The sequence below is a fragment of the Oreochromis aureus genome, linkage group 7 (assembly GCF_013358895.1).
Source record: "Oreochromis aureus strain Israel breed Guangdong linkage group 7, ZZ_aureus, whole genome shotgun sequence".
NCBI classification, from domain to species: domain Eukaryota; kingdom Metazoa; phylum Chordata; class Actinopteri; order Cichliformes; family Cichlidae; genus Oreochromis; species Oreochromis aureus.
In genome coordinates, this window is record NC_052948.1 from 53,044,583 (window position 1) to 53,068,945 (window position 24,363).

Below are 24,363 nucleotides of genomic sequence, written 5' to 3' on the forward strand. Positions count from 1 at the left end.
TTGTAAAACAAAATCTGACGCTGTTGGCTGGAAGTCACTCTACCCATATTTACTCTGAGGTGACTCTGATCTTTACATCCTTTGATAAATACTGACCCCATCTGGTTTTCGGCAGATAGTGCAAGCTCATTTTTTCCCTGATCGTTTCCAGCTTCAAGTCTTATTCTTGGACTCTACTGAAGTAGTTTTGCTTGACTGAGGGTTAAAACTTATACCGAGCTTTTGTGCAACTTTAATGCAATGGGTTTTTTTTTTTAAAATCCAAAAAACATTTAAAACTGTTGTTAGCTGGAGTGGATTTCTGTGGGGATGAATCCATCACTTGTCTCTTTGTGAGATAGATTTTTGTTTTTTGTAAAATTCACAAACAGCTGACAAAACAGGAAAAAATATTAAATTTTTGGAAGGCTTCATTTATAATCCACAATCTGCGTATTTGTGGTTCACCATAAGCAGCAAGATGGTGAAATGTTAACCTGCAGGATAAACCATTCACTAAAAGTCCCACTCAGGAATACTAATAACCCAGCACCTGGTCACCATACCTCCTCTCCTTTTATGGCATCATTCTCTTCTCTTTGGTTCCCTCTCAGTAACAAAAGGTTTGCAGGTGGGTGGGGATTTTGTACTCACAGCCAGTGCTCATGCTGTGCTTCAGTTGACCATGTACTTAATGACATCATGCAAAGTTTTTAGGGAAGTTTGGTGCTTTCAGCTCTCAGCTAATACTTTTAGCCAGTAGTTAATACTCATTATTTGAAAATTTGGTCATGCTTAATATATTAAGATATACTTTTTTGGGTTTTTTTTTTTTTTAACAGCGCAAAGGATTTTCAACATAACTTTTCTAAATTAGTTTTAATTACAAATCATAAATTAACAGGACTAAGAGAATTAAATTACTAGGGTCAATATTATTAGCCTCCCGAGAAATGGCCCTTTTATTGAGCCACAGCACAAACCACTGCTGTGCAATGATGAATTTTAACTTTGCAATGCTCAAAGCTGGTAAAACCAAGTTAAAACTGAGGGTTATCTTCCAATTTACACACAGTATAAAAACTTGTCACTTTTCATCATGCCAAAAACAAAAGAAATCACTTTAGACTTCAGTTTAGAGAAAAAGAATTGTTGATGCTCACAAAGCAAGAGATGGATGTACAAAGCTATCACAGCATTTCAAAGTGTCAAGAACTGAAGGAAGAAGTATCATCAAGAATGAGTCACACAGCGCAGAACAAGTCTGGCAGAAGTAGGAAGCCAAAGATTTGAAAGACTCGGGAAAGAAAACTCACGAGAGATGTGTCTAAAGACCCCAGAACAACTGCTTGGACACGAGCGAATGGCTTAGCCAAGTTGGTAATGACAGCCTCAAAAACAGATAGTCACTTAAACCCTGCACAGTAATGAACTGTGAGCTTACAGACCAAGAAACACTCTACTTCTGAAGAAGAAACAATGGAGAGGTGTAGAACCCAAGGATACCATCATCACAGTGAAACACGGTGGAGTGTCATCTGTCGGGATGCTTCAGTGTTCCTTGAACTGGGAACCTGATCAGGGTGGAAGGAATCATGAAGAAACAAAGGTATGTGAAGATTCTGAAAGAGAACCGATCTGTGTCTTCCAACACAATAACAAACCCAAACATACGTTGGTCCTGGTGAGCAACTACCTCCAGAAGACCATTAAATCTGGAGCAGCTTGAGAGAATTACCAAAGAATGGACTGGGATTGAGGAGACAATATAAGGAGGCAATATAAAGATCCAAAATAAATTTAGGATGTTTGGAAAGGCTGTAGAAAAAAAAAAGAATTCATTGCTCCGTTTAACAGCATGGAAATACTTAAATTTACATCTATATGCTTGTGTGTGACACAGAAGATAAGTATAATAGATACTTTTTAAAGTTGTTCTCTGCAATGCAAATATGAGCATAATTTCATACAAAGAAGCCATGAAACACATATAGAAGAAGAATTTTATTCAGTGTTAATACAATAAATATACAAAACTCAAACTACTGGTCATGCGATTGTAGGTGAAACCTTCTTAAAATTGCACAAACATTTAGCGCGAATAGTCTACCATTTGTAAACCATATAAAACATACACACATCCCTTCATATTTCATCTCAAAAACGTCAATATATATTAATATATATATCTAATTTAAGAGATGCGGATCAGCATTTTAATTTTCATTGTTTCTCTACCACAAATCATGACTCTAAAGCACAGCTTGAAGCCACAGTCGGTCTACAGTACAATGCACAGTTCACATTGCATTGCAGCTTCATGTTTATGTTAAAACTAACAGCAAAAACTGGAGGTGTAATTCAGCCTGATGCTTCTTAACTGTACTGGCCCATATTAAGCCAGTGTGTAGGGAGAAAAAAAAAACTTAAAGAAATACAGAAAAGGCAAGAAGGAACCCACAGCCAGACTGTCCTGCACACAGATTAGAATTTAAAGGCCCAACTCCCTCCATCTACACACCACACACACACTGCAAAAACAAGGAAAGTGCTTTGCAGCTTGAATAACACATAGAAAGACAGATTCAAAGACATTTTAACAGGTGGAATTGTAACGTTAAATCTGATCACAAAACAGAGAGTAAAAGAACAGATGTGGTTGTAGTTTTGCTGGACTTCCATAAAATTAAGAATACGCAAGTGTCAGAACACAACATCAAGGTACTGGCCCCTTTTGTCAAATTTAAGTCATTTTTATTGTGATTACAACATACTGATACTGATTTACAAGACATACTTAAAACCAGAGGCCTGTCAAATTTTGTACAATCTTGTATAATATTTAACCTCCTCATGCAAGTGGAGAGCATCCTGAGTAAAGCTGAGGTAAATCTCCAGCACTGAAGGGAAACTAGAGAAGAGTTACACTTTCCTTGCTGATAAATCGTGCAGCTGTATGTACGGAGTAGTGGCTCTCTTTAGGAAAGGACACAAAATGGTAGGCTTCAGGTGAAAACCAAGCTGACTCAGCTAATGCAATTTAAAAAAGCAAGTTAAGCATCTAGACTACTGAGCAGGAAGGCCTGAGGGCACTGTTAGAAGTATCTGTACCGACTGCCAACGTCCGAGAAAGAACCCCAAGTCCAGATTTAAAATGCGACTTGCTGAGATATGCAGATCGATAGAAGCAGAGGATTTCAGTCAAATAAATACTTGACAATTACCTTAAAGTGATACTCTAATATCAGACACTGCTTGTGGATTGTAGCTTTTGCTGAATGACAACTGTTGTCTGCTTAGATGGCAAAACAGTGCCATCAATCTGTGAGCACAATCTACTTCTGTACATCCCTGTACTAACAACGCCGACTATAAACGATGGCGTAGCCACTGTGATGTTGCCCACTGCTTTGTGAACTCTGAGTTTTGAAACTTGATTGTTAGCACTTCCACAGCGCCAAAGCCGGATTTGTGGAGCCAGAAGTGACCATATTTGGATGAAAGGGTGGAGTGGCTGATGTTAGCAAGCAAGTAAAGTTGTCGAGGCTCAACCCGTTGCTTCTTTAAAGCTACAAACACGTTAATCTAATGGCTACACCTGGAGATTTTACATTGGGAATCTATGGGGACTGACTCGCTTTTGGAGCTGCAGTTTTTGGCACTTCGGTGTGTTTCGGCCCTGGAAGTTGCCGTTTGCCTAAAATTGAAGGTTTAATTTTTTTCATTTCTTGCTTCATTCTAATTGTAATATTTCATTAATGACAGAAATATCTTCCTTCTGTTACTCTACAGTCTCCACCGGTGAGTGTTGATACTTGGGTAGGTAAGATTTCAGATGAGATATCACTTTAAGGAATTTCAGGCTACATACTTTTTACATACCCAATTCTAAGTCGAGCAAAGACAGTAGAAAGCAAAGCAGCGGAGTGGAATGCACAGCATTCATCTTCAGCAGTATAAAGTTACTCCAGTGGGGGTCAGCAGTGTTAAGCCATGCACTTATGAAAGAAGAAAGCACCGAAACAGATCAAATAATGCCGCTTTAACTCAAAGATAACTTCTTTTTGCCGGATAAATAAATAAATAAATTCAGAAACAGAAAGTGGTGATTAGGTTGATAAACACACAGAAAGCAAGCGTCTGTTCTTGGTGGGAAATGCCCAGGTAACTTCAGACAGTCAGTTCAGCTACATTAGAATCTGCCTGCAGAAGACGAGCAGGCCTCGAGGACAGCAACAACATTTAAAAAAGGCACACAAACCTTCATTTAATTGGCCATACATCCACACAAACCCAGAAATCCACACAGAGACAATAAAGTTGAGCACTCTGGTTAAAGGACTCCTAGAGTGCACGATGTTGCAGGAGCAGGCAGACTGGGACAAGAGAGCCTGTTTGAAGGTTGAGAGGCTACAGATTGTAGATGAGTGGATGTTCAGCTGTAGCGCCCCCACAAAAACCCCTTCAGTAGTGTCAGAAAAATGGGGAGGGGGGCTGTTAACTTGTTCAAACAAGGCAGTTATAAGTGGAAGCTGGGTACAGAGGAGGGGAGCTGAGGGTCAGATGAGCGAGCTCTCTGCTTCAGACCTGCTCCTTGAAGGCTCCTTGTGCAGCCCTGGAAGCAGCATTAGCGGCGGCCGTTTGTACCGTTTTGTTAGACATGACGCCCGTGGCAAATTCCTGCTGTGCCTTCTCAAAGCTGGCACCGGTGGTACGGTACATCCCGTGGACCTGAGGGGAGAAGGAAAGGGGGATGAGGGCAAAATTAGGGCCTGAAGAGTAACAGACATCACTCAGATATCTTATAGGCTGACTGTGCATATACCTTTTTGAACATGATGAGAGACAGGACAGCCAGCGTGGTAAAGAGAGCAGCAACGAGGATCATTATAAGGCCCACTGGGATGCTTTTATTCAGGCCAGTCAAAGCTGAGATCCACCCGCTAGGGATGAGAAAATCATCACACAACAACAATGTGACAACTAACCAGTCTCACTACCATCTCAATCCTCTGAGATAACTACCTGTTTAAAATTAATAACTGAGCCATAAAGTCGCACTGAACAGTGACATGAAATGAACATGACTGCTGTAGTTTACACCATCCGGCTGCCTTCCATCACACACCCACAGCACTAAAACTACAGGGGGTAAAGCAAAGACCTGTCCTCCACACTACCTAGGACCAAAGGATGTGCCACCATAGACACTTACAGTGACACAATGGGGACCTAGACAGAATTATCCATGTGGCATTAATGCTGTGGCTGTTCACTGTAAATACTCACTAGACTAAATGTGTATTCTCATAAAAAAAATAAAAATGCAAGAAAATGCAAGGAAAAAAAATTACCTGTTCACTTTATTAAAAAGAAAATGACAAGAAGTTCAATATCTAATTAACACAAATATATAAATACTTCAGACTTGGTCTTAAACATCATCACATTAACTAATCAGTTCATGAGATCTACGATATATGGAGTACAGATTTTTTTCTCAGTATAAAATGAAGACCATAATCTAGACTAAATGCAAAGCCAACCTCACTAAGTAACCCCAGATGTGTCTTTGTAACATCTGTCTAACCTAAAAATTTCATACAAATACAGTGATATGGAAATTTATTTTAAGTCATGTTATCTTACCTGGCTCCCCAGCTAGCGATGCCAATAGACTGGATGACATAGATGCCAATCTGACAGACGTAAACGAAGAAGAAAATAAAGAACCTGAATGAGCTGTCGCTCCTGTAGAAAGATGAAAGTGGAGGATATGAAGAGCACAGTGGGCACAGGAGGGTCATCGTGATTGTTGTACTTGTTATCAGATTTTTGGATCATGTCGTTTACCTGAATGCAGCATAAATCGGTCTGTACCAACAGACAAAAGAACACGGTGTGAAAAGCAGAAGCCAGAGGATCGCCAAGCCAAAGTCCACACCTCGGTTTCCATCCACAGCAAACCAGGAGAGGCAGGCGATCAGGTTTGCAAACAGAGTCCCAGTGTGCACTGAAGGTCAGGAGGAAGAGAGAGAGAGAAAAAAAATACAGTAAATATGTGGAGGGAGACTTCGGCTTAAGTGGGACAGTGTGCCAGCCCTGCTGTTTAAGTGTACATGCCAAAACATGGAAAATAGGCTGAAGTGTCCAATGTCCTACCAAATCAAGCCTTGGATGGAAGAGAAGGAAACACTGAAACTTAATATTTAAACATGTAACACAGTGCAGGACTGGAAACAACACACGTACACACACACCCTCACACACACACAGTTAATAATTCATTACCATTTGGGGCCTAACAGTGTCTGCAAAGTTAAAGGTATTACACATTCACTGAGTCAGTTTGACTGCAGGGATTTTACAGCACAGTGTGAAATATGACAATAGCCCGCTAGCTGACATACCAGTGGTACCGAGACCCTTCATCTGAGCTTGAAAAAGATACAGCCTGTTGATTCAAAAACCAAAGTCTTTGTACTAATTAGTAAAAACGACTGAATTCTGTAAACCAGCCTTATAGCAAATCATATAACCAAGCTGCTTCTTCAAGTTGCAAGACTGTGGCACGTGCATTTGTTAAGTCTTGACCCCCCTCCCCGCCCCCCCTCCCACATACACCCACAGACAGTATTTTTCACCATCAGGAGCCGTGAGGTTTTGACTCAGGGAGTTGGTGGATTAAACTACTCAGGACTACTTTAAAGAAGTCATCTGAAACAGCATATTATCAGCTCATTAACAATTTCATTATTTCATCAGATGTGTCTATGTGTTTGCACGTATGAACGTAGTTTAGAATGCAGTTTGCTGAAAAAGCTTGCTAGTATTAGCTGATAATTTAGCACAAATGTTTCATGCAAACATGGTCACTTCATTGGTAAGTGCAGAATCAATGGGTGATGTCACAGTATCCATCTTTTAGATACAGTTTGTGGGCAACGTGTATAAAACTATGTATGCAAGCAGAAATAAAAATGCAGATGCAATCATTTTGTCAGATTTGTATAGCAGTACATTAACAGGCAGCTCTTTTATAAATCTTACTCACTATGAAATTTTACATACATCTATGAGTCATTTCGACTCCTTTCTTTAGTTGTAAATGGATATACACACCCTCTTTTGTCATTTTGCACAAAAAAAGGAACTAAAGAGCATGAGTAATCTGAGCTGCAGTGGCCGTCCCCCTAAGTACAAGTAGGCCACAGGTGATGCACTACTTATAGCCTAGCTCTGAAATCCAGAGGATGAAAAACTCCAGACTTGGTACAAGACAGCAAATTTCTTAAGTTTCTGAAGGGGTCAACATAAAGAAAAACGTTTACTTACACATCCAGAGGTAGTACATGATTTTGACTGTCTTCTGAAACTCTACGGGAATGTCAACAGTAATATCGTGGTAGAAACACGGAGCCACAGGAAACCTCTCTGGGAGAGGAGGCCAGTTGTTTTTCCTGCCTACAATAGCAGGAAAAAAAAAAAATCAAAGTCAAGCTTGTGAGTTACTTCAACATCTTTTAGAAAGTGTTGCTCAGGTTTTGCGTGCTGCTCTTCTGTCAGATGACAGTTAGCAGTTACTGAGTGCAAATACTGATTACCGCTTGTTTTTTTGTGTGCATGATAAGTAACATTTAAATTAACGTGGAGTCATTGCTTGGCATATATAATGAGCCATTCTGTGCATTTACAAGCATCATCATTATCTGTAACGCTTTGCTATGACAGCACTGATCTGTGTTGTGATGACATACTGACCCCCTGATACGTTGATTGACTGCATCTCTCGCTCCCGGCGGTCTAGCTCTGCAGCCTTCTTTTCCAGCTCTTCCTGTCTCCTTAGCAGCTCAGCAGCTGCCTGCGACTGCTCCTGCAAACACACACAAACACGCACACAAACAAATGTCAACACATTGGAAAAAGTACACAGACTGTTTGGCCAATTACTTTTCCCCTCCCTGCTCACTACAAATGTTCTGTTTCTACTTTTGGAATAAATCCAATTCTCTGCAGAGACCGCACCAGCAGGAGAACAGACATCATAACAACACATTCCCCAGAGTCTGCTTCACAAACGAGATGCTCAATCTCAAGTTATTTCCTCCACCAACCATGATTTCCCTCTGACTCTGTCTACTTCTGCTACAAAGGCCAGTCACAGATAGAGGCGGTCTCCCGCAGAGCCACTTTTCTGTCCACAAACTCAGTGTGAAATCAGCCGTGGTGTTAATACATTTTCTCTCAGTCTCTGCTGGTGTTGCTGGACTAAAACAATAGATGCAGCACAGTCTGCTTACTCATGGTGACACGTAACGCTCTCATCTCAGTTCCAATAGCTTTGGTAACTCAATCAGCATTTCTTTGTGTAAAAATAAGAATGCCTTTGTATAATCTGAAAAGAAAGTGGCAGAAACTACAGCAGCAGCTGTAAGCATAGCCAAAAGTTCTACTGAAATAACTGCTGTTATTTGGCTGTATACCATCAGCACATATACCTGTGGTTGAGCTTGTGAGTAGGCTGGGGGCTCCTCTGTGGGTTTCATGATGGCTGGCTGAGTGCTGACGGCAGGGCCCGTAGTCTTGGGGGCCGTACTTGCAGGTGTCTACAAAGTACATAAGGTTAGAGCAAAACTACACGATCCCTATAACTGATAATGATGTGACCTCACAGTTAATCAGACGTTTGTATTGCAATACTCAAAACACAAGCCAAAGAAAATGTCAAATATGGTACAACTAAATCTCACATTTTATTAGACCATTGATAAAGATGCACAGTAAAAAACAAACAAAATAAAAGCAACAAACTGTGAAGAGCACATGTATGAAAAAAAAAAAAAAGTACAATACAAATTTGTGAAATTGATGAGGTTGTACTGTAGAGAGAAAGAGAAGCCTGTGTAAGCTCTTAAGAGAAACAAAAATGTTTGAGCCAAGCTAAGCAGTGATACAATATCCATGCTCAAAGATCTAGTGCCCAACCTTTTGCAGCCCTATAACAAGATCTTTTTAAGGCCATTTCTTCTCAAAGCTTCAAAAAGCTAAACTGACCACAATACTTCAGTCTCTTGGCTTCCAAACTTTTTATTTGAAACTGTCTTCTTACAGCCCTTTGTCACTGATAAAGTTGCTTCTCAAATGGATTCATTCAAATAACATTTAGATGGCTGAAAATGATCACACTGACACAGTCACATATCTTGTGACTGCTGAAAGGGATCGTGAATTCCAAGGTGGGAGCCACTGCTCAATGTTAGGATTTAGTCTTATGTAACTGCATGTGTGTATGTGCTAAGATATGTGCAGTTAGAAAGCACAAAATAACGGTGGCTCCTCCTGTAGGCGGTGAAGCTATCGAAGAATGGCTGAGCTTGTTGGGCTGCACGGGTAAAGGCTTAATAATCAGGGTCTTGCCAATGGACCCTAACCCAAGGTCTGAAGGATTCCTAGTATTCCTCTCCTGGGGAGGATAACAGAGATCCCAACTTTCTTACCCATCGCCATCTTTTGAATACTTTGCTACTGGAGACCCTACCAGGGGCAAGTCAAACCCCTCCACCTCAATAAGGTGGAAATTCTTAGAGAGGAAGCTTTCAGGACACATGTCTTGGTGGCTTTAGGAGCTAAGCATGTGAACCATTGATCACTTTATGTTCTAGCAGTTGCCTACATATATACAGACTGTGGGCAGCGACTCAAATAACAAGATTACAACTACAGACAAGAGAAAAAGAAAAAAAAAAAAAGAAACTTCTTACGAAGGATTTCTGGACTCATCTCTAGAGACAGGGTGAGATTAGTCATTGGGAAGAGGCTCAGAGTCGAACCAATGCTGGGATGGATATTTCACGGCATTTAGATAAGGTGTTAGATAAGGCCATGTCTAGCTGAAACAACAGGGCAGTGACATCGGCAACAAAGAGAGATCGGGTTTGCCTGGTCTGTACCCACGACCAATAACATAGCTAAGCACACAGAATACATGTCTGAACTATACAAAACTGTAATTGTATATTCCATTATTAGCTTGGGATCTATTAATATGATGAAATATTTTATTAAAAAAAAAACAAAAAAAAAAACAACAACAACAACAACAACAACCCAAAATTAAACCATAAACTGAGACTGAATAATGATCAGCTGCTCTTCTCTGACTGAAGAGTTTGGCATTTTACAGATAAATCACAACTCTTTGTTGTCACACTTGTCTGCCTTGGTGACCAGATGTGGGATTTATTAGTCTTTTATTCTGTTATATATATTATAATATAATTTTGAAGGAATGTAATTTTCACATGATGTATAACAAAGCTGGAAAAATAAGTAAAACTTTAGACTCAAATACCTACTGAGTAATTCTGGTGGACCTACCTGCTCTTTAACCTCACTGCTACTAAATGAAATATCCAAGTACTCACCGATTTGGCATCTGCAAAGGGATTGTACTCCTCCAAACCTGGAGGAGACGTCTGTCTCACTTGTGTCACTGATGGATCCTAAAAAAAAAAAAAAAAGGAAGAAAAAAGGATTCAAAGCGAATGCTTTAAATGAGATAAATGTAATGGAGTAATACTATAAAGCAATACACTTTGTTTGATCTGTCTTGTCTTTGTGTTTCAACCAGGGATAGCAGAAGAAATCTCTACAGAGTAAAACCCTCCATTATTCTGCTGAGATCCAGGCCAAAGCTCTCTGTATTCAAAATGCAACAGGCCTATAATTCAATACTGGCAAAGACAAGATGATTCCAATAATTTTCACGGGAACGTCGTTATAAATAGCCAAGACCACGAGTTTCTTGAGCTGCTTTGGCAGCCAAAGACTGAAATAAAAAGACATACTTTGGTTATGCTTCGTGCTCCTAAACTGCTAAAGCACTCCATGCTTCTTTTAAGTACAGTCCTAATTTGCCAGACTGACATATCAAAACTACTTTCAAAATAAAGCAAACCACTACTTTATATTCTACCTCCATTTTCATGCAAAACTCCTTTTTACTGTCGGTGTCAGCTAAGCTACACTGTCACACATTTCTTTTGATAATAAGCTCACCATCAGCTGCTGTCAGTCACGCACGAATTTCAAATTGTTGCTCAAGATTAACAACTAATCCGTATAGTCCGAAGTGCTGTCCTTATCCCGTCGCAGTGCAGTCCTCTCCGTCTCTCTGACTCTTAAATTTCTACAAAATTTCTACTGCGCCACACACACACAAAAGCACACACACACACACACACACACAAAAGCACACACACACACACACACACACAAAAGCGCACACAAAAGCGCGCGCGCGCACACACACACACACACACACACCCCTTGTCACCAGACCAGGAGCATAAATATTTCAGGGCCTGTCGTGTTTAAAATTTAACACTGCACTAGTGCGTGGCTGGACAAACACATACTGCAGATTCACCAAAGTATTCATTTTGAAATCTCCAGCTCTGGAGTTCCTGCCCCAGAACCTTTAAAAAACCAACCCCCCCCCCCCACAAAAAAAAACCACAAGAAGAATCAGCAAACGTGTTCACCATGATTTTGATTTAAGTGCAGGAAGCAAAAAAGGTGCACTGTTCAACCACCTGACGACGATATATCTAAGACTTCAACTCTCTATGGTTTCTACTCATTTCACATTTGATTAAGCTACAAACCTTACGAAGTGAGCTCTTAGCTGCCTTACAAAGTTTTTTATTCGCTAACATAGAGCCTAATGTCTGAGCCCACATCCAGAGAAATAGGCCAAAACAGCCTCAACAATCTGACGCATGACTGCGAGTGATGAAGCTTAGTAGGAAAGGAGCCAACGAGTACCCTGGAACCACATGTCACCATATGATTTCATGAACTATTGATCATAGCTCAGAGAAGGGAAAAAGCTCTCATTATCCTGAGGCAAGGCAGCCAGAGCCAATGCATGACAGAGAAGTGGGAGGACAGCAGGGCTTCAGCACTCGTGTTAGTATGTTAATGAACCCAATTAATTATTCACTCTCTTTGCGTCTGTGTGGTCAGCCTGTACCATCTTCCCATCAACGCTGGGTTCTTTTAAGTCTGTGCAATGAATTAAACCAACTAAAATAGATTTTCTTTTTTTAAATGTGGTATTCTCTGAGAAAAAAAAAAACGAAAAAGAAAACACACATGCTTTCCTTGTACTGTGTAGAACCGAGCAGTCACGATATATCGCTATTAACAAGTATACTGTCTGAGGTTAAAGAACTACAGGTCTAATTCTGGATTAGTCTGATTCTGACTCAGAAAATTAGATCTGTTATTTATGACAAAAGGCTGATCTATTTAGTTCAGCTGTATACTGTTCTGTTTTATACTGCTAAATATCAGCAGCAGTGTACTGGTGGCTACTGAGAGGAAGTTAACAGCAAACTACACCAAGTGAGATGACCCGTATAAAAAGCTTAGATGACTGTGGCTTTGGCTTCTCTTTTTGTTGTTATGTTTGTTGTAACACAACAAGGTGTTGTCATCTATCAATTACTGCTATTTTACTTCCTGCTTCTTACCAGCAACATAACACAGTTGTGTGTGTGTGTGGATGTGCACAATATTGACGCTTAGACTGAGCTTAAATTAAGCTTACTGTAAATAACTTACAGGATTACCACAAATACGTGGGTTCAATCACTAGTTTAACATCAAACAGAATACACCATAATGTGCATTTTGTAAATTATCCTCATTTAACGAGCATAATTTATAATGTTCTTTGAATGAGCAATGATATTTGAGGGCTTCTAGTTTCCAAATATGAAGATTTGCTCATGTTATTTGTTGTGTATGACAAAAAAAAAAAAAGATTTTAAGATTTGATGGACATAACAAGGACACTGAAGATGTTACTGCTGGTTTCAAGAAACTCTAAATGACGTCAGGAGAACAGAATCAACTTTTGGAGATCCAAATGACAGTCCATTTTTTTTTTCTCTTTTAAGCATTTCATAGAAAACACTAAAAACAGCATTAAATGTTTAGATTCTCAATCAACTGCTCAAGAAATAAACCCAGTTTGGCTGGTTGATGTTAAATAAACAAACAAACAAACACTCCTTTAGCTTATTCTTGGTATGCTCCAATCAAACAATCAATGTTAAAACAATCAATGTGGTCATAATGAGACTGAGGGAAGCACCTCGTGATTATTTTAAATTATTAAATAGTCTTATGTTTTTGGTCCATTAATGTTAGAAATTTCAGAAAAGAGCAAAACTTGATTGTTTTGTTGAGTACACCTGATATGAGCGGAGGAGGACAGGCCTTGAAATACCAAGGAGCACATGATCACATGAATGCTCTCATTATGACACAACACTGTGTGAGCGTAAACACAAGACGTCTTCAGTCAGACGCCTAAATAAAGCCGACAGCACAATAAAAGCAAGGGAAAGGATGTTTCTCTCTCTTTTTATTCTCTGTTTTTACGTTCCTACATAGCATTACATGATCAGGTGATCAGTTTTTTACATTATCGTCTCCAGGTTGGCAAATTAAGTCAATCACTCTAACGTAATGTCAAACATAAAAGAAAACATACGCAACATCTGAGCATAAGTTGTTTAACCAGGGCGTAAATGTGAGGAAACGTGTCAAACAGGTGGGAATTTAAAGGGGTCGGGGGATAATTATAACAGAACCCAGCGACCCAACCTGCTTCAGTTTGAATAAGCGCCAACACCTGGAAGCCTAGCCTCATATCTTTTAATGTTATGTCACTTCTGCCAGTCAGAGTGCGGCAACATTAAGTGACAGTCCAACTGAAACCGAGCAACCGGAGGACGGGAGGGTTTTGCCAACAGCTAATTTAAAGTCGCATTATCAGAGCAGGTTTATTCAAACCAACCCCATGCCAGTCTTTCCTAGCCACGCAAAGCCACCCAGTCTTAATGTAAAATGATACAGCAGCTAAAGTTAAAGTGGCTAACGTAGCCTGTTAAGGTTACCTGAAACGGGTTGCTGAATTCCGGGTCCGCGAAAGGGTTGCTGTCGAAATCTGACATTGTCCAAAGAGGACGACTTATTCCGCTAAATGTGTCTTAAGGCTAATATTTATAACCAAAGTCGGCGCACAGTTAAAAAAGACCAACTGTTTGGAACAAATTGTAATAGAAAAGACAAGGGGTGAAGTCAAATGTTGACTGTCCAGGTGGAGGATTGGTCACCAGCAGCGGAACACACGTGACATAACGAGACGTAAGGCGGAAGTAGGGAAACGTCAAAAGAAAAAAAAAAATCCAAAAAGTTAGTTTTTTAATATAATGTTTTATTTAGAAAGAATTTAACGCTTTACTCGCACTAATTTTTACATTTTGTCATAGAATTGTGACATTTTATCTCCGATTAAATGTCAGGTCGTACATCGACTTATCTAAGTAAAACGAAAGAATTAAAAATATTTTTAAAAATAATATTACTACTTGGAAAATGTTTGATTTATTTTTTTTATACCCGCACTCATTTAGGCTTTTTGTCGTAAAGTTGTCATATTTTATTACACAATAGCACAAACTTCAGGTAAACTCACTTTTCCTGAAAATATCCTGGTCTTGGCAAAAATGTTGCTGTTTTGACCTTGTGGACTTTATCGTGATGCTTTGGCTATTCAACATTGTGGCTACATCTATTTTTTTGGCCGTCTTTTTAACTTACAATTATCGGCTTCCGCAGCATATGGGTTTTGTAATAATTTATTGTTAAGAATTTGCAATAGTATAGTCCAGTCTACAAGTGACAAACGCGAGAACTACATTTTTAATAACTTTGAAACGGAGAAAAGACTCAATTTGAGGGTCTCTTCTAGTTGCGATAGATCTATGACCTCTCTGCCTCTGAATCCCTGTCATGTGACGCTCACTTGTCCAACTCACACTTCCGCTACTGCGTGTAAAAAGTTGGGTGATACATTAAAGAAGTTCGCTTTTGCAGGAACTTTAGCGTCAACCTTAAGTTAACATTATCACCAACTTTATGAACATTTCATAGCTCGTAAGAAAAGGCGAGTAAGTTTTCTGTGTCGGCCGTTTGTCTTAAAGCTTAGCATGTCGACGGGAGCCTCATACAACGACCAAGGAGGAGCGGAGGCTGCGGTGGAAGCGGGTCAAGAGAGCACCCCGACCTCCTCGAGCACCGGAGCTGCCTTCGGACTTTTCAGCGCCGACTTTAAAAAGTAAGCTAGCCCAGCATGTGTTCCATTTGTCGTCACGGTGGTTGGTTTATGGCACAGTTGGGTTGTTTTTGTTGAACTCCATATGGCTAATTTCCAGTGTCGTAGTCTTGAAAAGAGGCCAGTAGCATCCACAGGCAGGGCAATGGTGGCAAATGACGGTTAGCGGTTTATAGCTGATGGTAGTACCCACTATCAGTTATAACTTTTCAGGACTTAATCAGATCCGTAGTAGTGTATTTTAATACAGGCACTTTCCCCAGGGAGGGGAAATGGTTCCTGGGTGCAGACATAGAAGCAGCCCCCTGTCTCTTCTGCAGTAAGCAAAGTTGAGCGATAAAATAGGAAGACGTGGCTTGGACGTGTTTTGGGTTTGTGGTCACTGAGCTTTCCACTTTCTGGTTGGTTTGTCCAGTTGCTTTGCATCTCTCTGTGTGCTCAAGGTGTACTTGTCTTGCCTGTTTTTTGCTGTTATTTTTTCCATCTCGTGGTTGTTTTTCATATTGTAGTGTACAATTTTTGTCACATGTTTTGTCATTTTTGCGATCATTTTTATTTACCATCTCCACCTGATTACTTTGTATTTTACTGTGATTATGAATTTTGGTGGCCCTTTTGTGTATTCATCTCTGTCCGCTCAATGCGTGTGGCTTTGTGATTGTTTGGGTTAGTTCAGTAAGGCTCTAGTCATTGCAATCACTGCACAGGGAGAGCTTGATAAAATATCAACTGCAGTGGCTTCATCACAGAATCTTCAGATACCGTCATTTATTGTGAAACAGCATAAAGTGCTTGCACGTTTTTAAGCGGATGCTACACACTTCCCTGTTAAAAGGGACGCCCTCCTCCCCACTGTCGCCAAGTGGGTGGTTATAGTGGAACACCTGATCGTTGGAGTTCTCTTCCAAATCTTTCAAAGGTTTTTACCACTTTAAAGTTTAAAGCACTTTAAGATGACCTCTGCTGTGTGTGCTCGTTATAAATGAGCAAGCGCTGGGACACACGTGTAGTCCTGTTGCTGCAGGTGGATTGTGCTGACCCTATTACACAGTGGTCAAAAGGCTTAAAGAAAATGTAGAAAACTTCATTTTTTTTAATGCTCATTAAAGCTGCTGTTATTCAGCTCTAAGCAAGTAAAGGAAGCCTTGGAAAGATAAGTTTGCTGCATTTCTTGTCTGTACTTTTTTTTTTTTTTTTCTTTTTTTTTTTACCTCTTTCTGTCTCAACCTTTATAAAACTGTAGCATATGAGAATCTTTCCATGTTTGATCTACAGTTCAGTTTACTGCTGTATTAACTGCTTTTTTAAAACCATTGTTTTCCAAATGTCAGTTATCAGTCTATACTGGGCCTGTTGACTCGTCAACAAATAAGATGGCCTTTTACTTATATCGTTGATCTTTAACTGTTGGATCAGTTTTGTGCTGCATAATGCATAGTTTATACTAATGCTGTAAATCTATGTAGAGCCTATGATGTAGCCCACATAACTGCCCCATTTGCAAGCATTTATTCCTGTGCTGAGAGTAAATTATCAAATATGGAATGATGACAAAATGAAAAGTTTAAAAATGTATTTTTTATCATGAGAATTTCTTTGTTTTCTTGGCAGAAAAAAGCGCAATAACTAGCAAAACATAATATACCACCAAAAAAAGGAAATACATACTGACCCAGAATTTGACAGTCAGTACATTTCTTTGTAAGACCAGCAAATGGAGAAATGCTAATAAGTTGCCTTCATAAGCTTGTAATAAAACTGAAAGTGAGTTGTTTGTTGTGTTGCTCATGTATTTTAAGTTCCATGTCTGTATTCTACCACTAGAGGGCAGCCAATAACCAGTTTAATCATCTTTTGACTTTGGGAATTTCTTGCAAATTCTGTGACTATGCATCTCAGTTGTTCTAGTGTAACAGTCTGTGTTTGAAGGTACATACACAGGGTACCAGATTCTCTGGTCTAGACTTCACTGCAGTACTTAAAATCTGAGGAACTCAAACTTGATTTAGACTTACGCATTAAGCCTACGTCCTTGAGATGTAACCGGAAACCCCTCTTAACCCTACACTGCATCTAGTACGCTTTAGTACATTTCCTACTAAAGCATATGTCAGGCCTCAGTCTGTTAGTAAGTTCCATGCATTCATAAAAGTGTTGGGTCACAGTTCAGCTTCTGATTTGATTTTAAGCTTTTCCTGCAGGAACCGTCCTCATGTATCTATTTGCTTTTCATGACTGATGTAGATCTTGGTTTTCTGAAATGTTTCTTATTAAGTTGAAATAAACCTTAACACTGTCTCACATGATCATCTACCCAGTTGGGGGAGGTTTGGTCATGTGTTTGGCCACCTCAGGGCCAAGCTGAGGGACCAGAAGAATATGCAAGGGCTTGAATGATCCTTCTGTTTGTATGTCTGTCGGACACAATTCACAATGACCAAGTCTGTGAATCCAAAGTGCATTTTGTGCTAGTGCATAGATCTATGTCTCATATTAGTGCTGCACGCAAGGCTTGTCAACTTCACCATGTCCATGCTTGGAGAATACATTGCATATTTGTTCATTAATGTTTTAATAGCTGAGGATATATTTAGAGTCAGTTCTTTTAAAATTAGATCCAATTTGGAAGTTTAGTTGAAATTACTCAATGTGTGTTGCACGTGATGAGAGATGTAACTTTGCTCTAATATGTTCTAGTGTTTAAAGGGCGCTTGTTTCTGTTTGAGAGCTCTGTGCTAGGGTTCAACAAATCATAGAAACATATGACTAATTTATTATCTGTGACCTAAGAGATGTCTCACTGTGGCCAATCAGTTTGGTTGTATAGACTTATTGTATTTCTCTGTGTTGAAAGCAGTCACAAAAAATAAAAGGAATGATGGATTTAAATGGAATTATACTATTTTCACTTTCCTAAGCATGGGAAGTGCTGGAAGATTGAATTTTGTATTTGAGGCTGGTTGTGTATGTTAAATGGTTATTTGGTATTTCCAGACTACTGGCATTAGTTAGGAGTCATGCAAATTTAGGCTTGCTACTCTTTTTTTTGTGTTGCTGCTGCCAGTTTATCCCTGAATCAGCTGATAAATCCCACTTGCAAAGTCATTTTTTTTTTTACAATCCTTCTTTTATTACTGCTGTTTCAGTATTGTAGACTAGTCTTGCTTTTCCCAACCTGTTGATAATGTGGATCAAAATATTTTAACAACCTTGCATCGGCCACGCTTCTAGGCATGGCCGATCGTACATTTAATTTTCTCCCCTTTTATTCAACTTCAGGGCGATTCCACGTAAAACAACCAAATGTGAAAAAAGTTCACATCTGATCTCCTCAGGGTCAGCTGTTTATTCTTCCCAGTAACTTCAGCACACAGTAGAAAACGGTACCCTCATATTATGAATATTTTCCGAGTTACAGGTACTTAAAGGACATAGAGGTGCAATGAAATTTAGTGCTTTTTAATTTTGCCAGCATTTTTCAGCCCCTTTGGCTTAAACTATGTTATGTCACATGATATTGATGCTAAAGGTAGAAAAAAAACAAAACAAAATCATGATTTTGTCCCAGTGATTGGGACCATTGGTGGGGGTGTGTAATTGAATTGGTTACAACTGCTGACGACAGCTTAAATGTGCTCTACAGGTTTGAAAATTTCACTGGAAGAGCTCCTGTTCTTACAAAGTTATGATGGCTCAAAAAAGCTGGAAATGCTGCAAAATTTGGACCCATTTAATAACCACCTTTTTTTTTAGATCTGGTACTTCAGACTCATTTCCGTGTTAGTTTAAATTGATGATGATTAAGTGCCAAGAAATATTTTCACCATGAAAGCATTTTTTTTTTCTTCAAATTTTATACAAGTTATTTTACATACACATCATGAGGTCTGTGATCAGATTTCTGCAAAAAGGAGAGACTACATAATAAAATGTGTTTGCGTTCACATATTACAACACAGCATTAAATGAGATGGATACACATGTGGCCTGTTTGTGATAAATATTCATTAGGAGACTGCCGTGGGTGTATTATATTCTAATCAATCTCAGCAGTGATGGGGGGAAAAAAGATTTGAAAAGCTAATAATCAGCCACATGTGATGCAGCTCTTTTTCTTTTCTTTTTTTTAAAAAACTATTTGAGTTGTTTAGGTTTTTGGTGTAAACAGAAAAAAAATAATTGGATGCTATTTTTAAAAAAAAAGTAAAGAAAATTGGATATTGCTGTCGCTACCAAACACTGATTTGTTCTACTCATGTGCAAATATGTACTACTGTACTTCCTGTTAGTGCTCACTGAAGACTGGATTATACTCTGTTGTGGACACATACAGCCGGTGACCCGACGGCCAAGTAGTGATTGCTGTTTTATACTTTTCATGTTCACGGGTCCACTTGGGTCCCTGTGTTGTGAATTTCGTCCGCAGAGAATTTACATTACAATGCACCAACCAAGCATGTGCCCAGGCGGCGGATTACAAAGAACTATAAAGGGAATAACTTCTTGGCCGTTAGGTCTCCTGCTGTCTGTGTTCTGCAACAGAGTATATTTCAGGTTTTAAATGGTTACTATAGATGGTGTAAAGGATTAATTTAGCTTGAAAAGCACACACTTTAATTGTGCATTCTTTTTGTGACCATCGTATGGCGATACCTGTGTTTGCAAAAAGATGTCCGGTCCCATAAAAGTGTAGGAAGGTTGACTTTGTAAACATTTGTCTGATGGACTCAGTTACTCATTGTAGTTTCTACTAAATTCAGCAGTAAGTTGACTGTGGAAATTATCCACATTATGCTCACTGGCTAACAACCTGTCAATCAGAAGTCCCCAGCCAATGAGAGCGTGATTTCAGTCAGATTCATCCATGGCTTGTTTCAAAACACAGAAGATGGCAACAGTGAAAATGCTCACCTTGAGACTTTAGAACAGGACTTCAACATGGTAGCTATGTCCTTGTCCTTTTTTACTTTCTATCATGTTACTCAAGAAAATGTTTTGGAGGAGGGAGCTTTGGATATACCTGCCAAAATAATTCTGTCATATCGTGTGTGATGAATGTGATACTGTGTAGAGCAAAAACTTTGCCCAATTTGCGCCAATGTTGCTTTCAAAACATTTCGAAATCGAGTCATTACTCAGTCCCTCATGTTAGTCATCTACTCTGGAATAAAGTCCACATTTCTCCCTCTTCAAAACCCTTTTGTACCATTCACATCTCCAGGAGTATTTCCTGACATTCAGTTTGGTGCTGTTATCTTTGATGTAGGCCTGTCCTGTTGGCATTGTCAGTAAAACTTGGCAGACGCATGTGCTCTTAGTGGTGCCAATTTAAAGTAGATTATTGTGCAGTGGTGGTGATGAAAAGTAGCTCAGTGTTTACCCACCAGAGATAAGGCCCTCCTTTTTCCTCTAGAGGGAAGTGACCATAGTCACACAGAGGCAGAGTCACATACACAACCAGGAGCCAGGTGAGACAGCTTTCCATATGAAAGTCAGCATTTTTCAGAATAGAGGAATAACAGTTTAATATGGTAATGGCTAATTAGCCAAGTAAGCGGTCATTACCCTCAGGCATAAGGATAACTTGCCATTAGTGAGCTGACGGGGCATCTTGTGACTTTTTTTTTTTTTTCCCCTTTGCCCAACAGAAGAGGAAGGGAGTACTGGTGGATGACAGTGACAAAGCAGTGGAGCCTGTGCTGTTTTTCCACAGTTCCTAGCTTTGACAGTTATGAACTGGACAAGAAGACAGCTGTAAATAAAGCCAAGAGAACTTGGGAGTACACCCTGAAGGAAAGTAATTACCACAGCTCTCTTTGGTCCGTGGAAATTCAGTCAGCCGTGGTTTTGTGGACTCTGTTCTTTAGACAGCTAACACACACACACGCACAGACACCACTGAATGGACTGCAGCAGTATGGACGCTGGTTTCTCTTCTTTGCGCTCGGAGGCAGCAGGAGCCATGAGGACAGTGTTGGTGTCTGCTGAGAACTTACAGCTTACTCTGAAGCCTGAGCTCAGTCAGGAAGAACAGTCACTCACACACACCAACAGTAGCCCTAAGGACTCACACAAAGCCGGGTACTGTAGTAAGACAACACAGGTTATTGTTTTCTTGTAACATCTGACAGCTAAATATATGCGTTTCCTTTAAATAACACTGAAGTCTTTAGATGTAACTAATAGAGGTAACAAATTTTTAAAATGATGACTATTTGTGGATGGAAACTGAATTTTCAGATTACTATTGCAAATTATTCCTTTAGAATTAAGATTATCATATGAAAAAAGTATGAACAACAGTCAACAACAACAGTCATTGACTTGAGTGCAGTCTTTTTAACTTGGCAATGTTTAAAGTGGATTTAATTAAAGTATTGAAACCTATAATGAATTAAAAGTAAAGCTGTTTTCACTCCTGAATGCTAAAAAATGTCACAGGATCAGGTCTAAATAGTTATGACCAAAGTTGTAGAAGCGTAGATGCTGTTTTCTTTCCCGTCACCTCTGAACTTTAACTCTGTTAAAAGGGAGTTCTTCCTTCCCAAAGTTGCACATTCTCACCTTTGGAAAGACTGCTAGGCACTGGTGAGTGTGATGCCTTGGTGTTACACAGGCGAGTTCAGCATCTCATGGATTTTGTACAAGGGAGCAGTTAAAGACAGTTTAAAGTTTGATCTAAATGTCTGGACAAGTTCACATACCATGGTAGCAGATCTGACATGTCAGTGTTTTTAACAAAATGCTTGTTAACAGCGTAAATTGACAGTTTTTATATCATTTAACAGTGTCACCATTTGTCTATTACAGTAACATATAAAGTAAAGTCAAGGTTGTTGGGAATTTCATTAGTTATGTTTGCTTCTCAGTGGTGTAAACTGACTGAAGTGATACTGAAGTGATACCAAACAAAATCAGATATTACATATTCACATGCAGTAGAGCTTTCTTCAGATTTAGTTCAATCATTTTGAGGCTCTATATAAAATATTGTAAAGGTTTCAAAGATTTAGTTGCTGTCCAACAAAAACTATTTTTTTGTTTACAGATTAAGAAACTAAAGTTTGACCTTTTGAGCTTTAGGATATAAAATATAATTGCTTATTCATTTTATCCTATGAGACATTTGTGTGAAATAATTAGCATGTAAATTCCTGAGTTCTAGATAAAATCTTGACCCTTGACCTTAGACCACCAAATTGTAATAGGCTTTTGCGTAAATTCAATTTGGATGTTTGTGTTTTTTAAATTCACTTAATGTTTTTAAGACATAGCTTCCTCACAATGGGCAGACCCAAAGCTCATAAACACAATGCATCTGTGTCAGTGATAAATAATGTCAGGCATCTGGATTGCAGCTGAAGCGCCATGTTGTTGAGTCACTGCTGCTAAATATTGGCAGATTTGACCTTGTCATTAATTTTGACCATTTTGGATAAGCACCAGGTTATTATATACCTAAAATAAAACAGAACATATCTGCATTCATTATTTTTGTCTCCAGCTTGCTTTCCATCCTGCACAGCATCTCTGTGGAACAAACATCCTGTTGTGTGGGTTGTTTTTGAGCAACATTGCCTGTTTGAATTAGTCAAGGAATTAACATGGTGATCGTGTGATTGCTGAGTAGCATCATTGTTATGATGCTGTTGTGTTGTTGTTTAGGACACAATTGTTGCTGCATTGTGAGCATACACCCCTTCCTTTTTTTGACCATGTATGGCTCTTGTATTTGTGCCTATGTCCTGTACAAGCATGAGTTATGCTTCAAATCTAAAAACTTATAACCCGAAATGCCAGGATGTTCCTCCTCTAGCTCAGTAGGTAGAGCAGCTCATCTATTAATTGGAGGGTTGGTGGTTCAATCCCCGGCTGCTCCAGTCTCATCCACAGTCTGAATGTGTGTGAATGTTGGATAAAAGCATGAAGAATCAAAGTGCTTGTCTGCTGTCTGAATAGTGAATCTGTAAAGCACTTTGAGTGCTCAGGTAGAGTAGAAAAGTGCTATATAAGAACCAGTCCATTTACCATCTTAACCCTAGGCTGTAACCTTCCAATTGGACTTATTGCAGTCTGCCTCGACCCAACATGTAGTTACGTTTCTCTAGAGGTGCACAAAATGGCCTGTATTTGTATAGCGCTTTACTAGTCCTAAGGACCCCAAAGCGCTTTACACATCCAGTCATCCACCCATTCACACACACATTCACACACACAAACTGTTAGGCGGATGGTTACTGCTTAATATTCAACCTAGATTTCCCGCTGAAGCATAATTCGGGCATAAGTAAAGCAACTAACCACTGACCACAATAACACCCAGGATGCCTTCTGTCCTCAGGAATGAAGACCTTAAAGAGATGTTGGAGAGCAGCAAGGAGTCGCTCAAACTGGAGGCCATGAAGAGAATTGTCGGGGTGAGTGCATCACGGGAATCCACTAAAGCATTTCTTTTAAGTAACTGAGCCATTTTGTGCTGGTAATAAAATTGTTTTATACTTTATTTATTTATTTTTTTCTCCAGCTCATTGCCAAGGGCAAAAGTGCCTCCGAGTTGTTTCCTGCTGTGGTGAAGAATGTTGCGAGTAAAAATATCGAGGTATGACACAATTGAGGAATAATTCGCACTACTCACTGTTATGATTCATTTCATTCTCACGCAACGCAGCACGTGGCTTCCCAAAGCATGATGCCCAAGGGGGGAACTTACAGAACAATAGTTAGATCCACTGACAATCTTTTTCTTACTTTAGATTGCATGCATGTGCTTGAACATTTAAAGTTAGTGTTTCTACAGAAAGCAAAGCAAGGAAACAGGAAATGGTCGCAGCAGATTAAGATAATATTGTTAAATAGACTCGGTCTGTGTTCTGGAAATAAATACCTAATACATCTCTTCACTGGTAAGAAAATGCACCTCTTTGTTAGGTGTATTACGTTTCTAGCAAGTTCAGAAAGTTACACTGACTTCTGTGTCTTGGACTACAAAGTATGAAAAAACAGCAGCATTATTATGCAGAGCTAATTAAAATTAGATTATTTCTCAGCCCTACTTTGAGCCATAAATTGGTACAGCAACAGCAACAGCATAAATATTCTGTAAAGCTGCTGTGAGCCTGCGTCAGCATGCCACTGAATCCTGCGAGCCTTGGAAAAACTCGACCACCGCCTATTCCAGTGAATGACCGAACATT

General features: G+C 39.4%; 2 protein-coding genes across 5 annotated transcripts in view; one reads left to right on the plus strand and one right to left on the minus strand.

The window, feature by feature from the left end:
- Positions 1–1,968: 1,968 nt before the first annotated feature.
- LOC116315910 (secretory carrier-associated membrane protein 1) lies at positions 1,969–14,188 on the minus strand. The gene is made up of 9 exons (XM_031734353.2): positions 13,950–14,188; positions 10,404–10,481; positions 8,478–8,585; positions 7,741–7,852; positions 7,315–7,443; positions 5,833–5,992; positions 5,629–5,730; positions 4,805–4,922; positions 1,969–4,710 (listed from the first exon to the last, which is right to left on the minus strand). The coding sequence occupies exons 1-9, from the start codon at positions 14,004–14,006 to the stop codon at positions 4,561–4,563; spliced, it is 1,014 nt and encodes a 337-aa protein (XP_031590213.1). The 5' UTR covers positions 14,007–14,188; the 3' UTR covers positions 1,969–4,560.
- Positions 14,189–14,838: 650 nt separating this feature from the next.
- Positions 14,839–24,363, plus strand: part of ap3b1a (adaptor related protein complex 3 subunit beta 1a) — a 59,281-nt gene continuing 49,756 nt past the window's right edge. For 2 of the 4 annotated variants that reach the window (XM_039614261.1, XM_039614262.1), the window contains exons 1-3: positions 20,670–21,250; positions 23,511–23,586; positions 23,694–23,768. In XM_039614261.1, coding sequence (XP_039470195.1) covers positions 21,072–21,250; positions 23,511–23,586; positions 23,694–23,768 — 330 coding nt within the window. In that variant the 5' untranslated portion in view covers positions 20,670–21,071. Of the gene's footprint in view, positions 15,173–20,669; positions 21,251–23,510; positions 23,587–23,693; positions 23,769–24,363 lie in introns of those variants that run through there. The other 2 variants (XM_031734351.2, XM_039614260.1) reach the window with 2 other exon arrangements.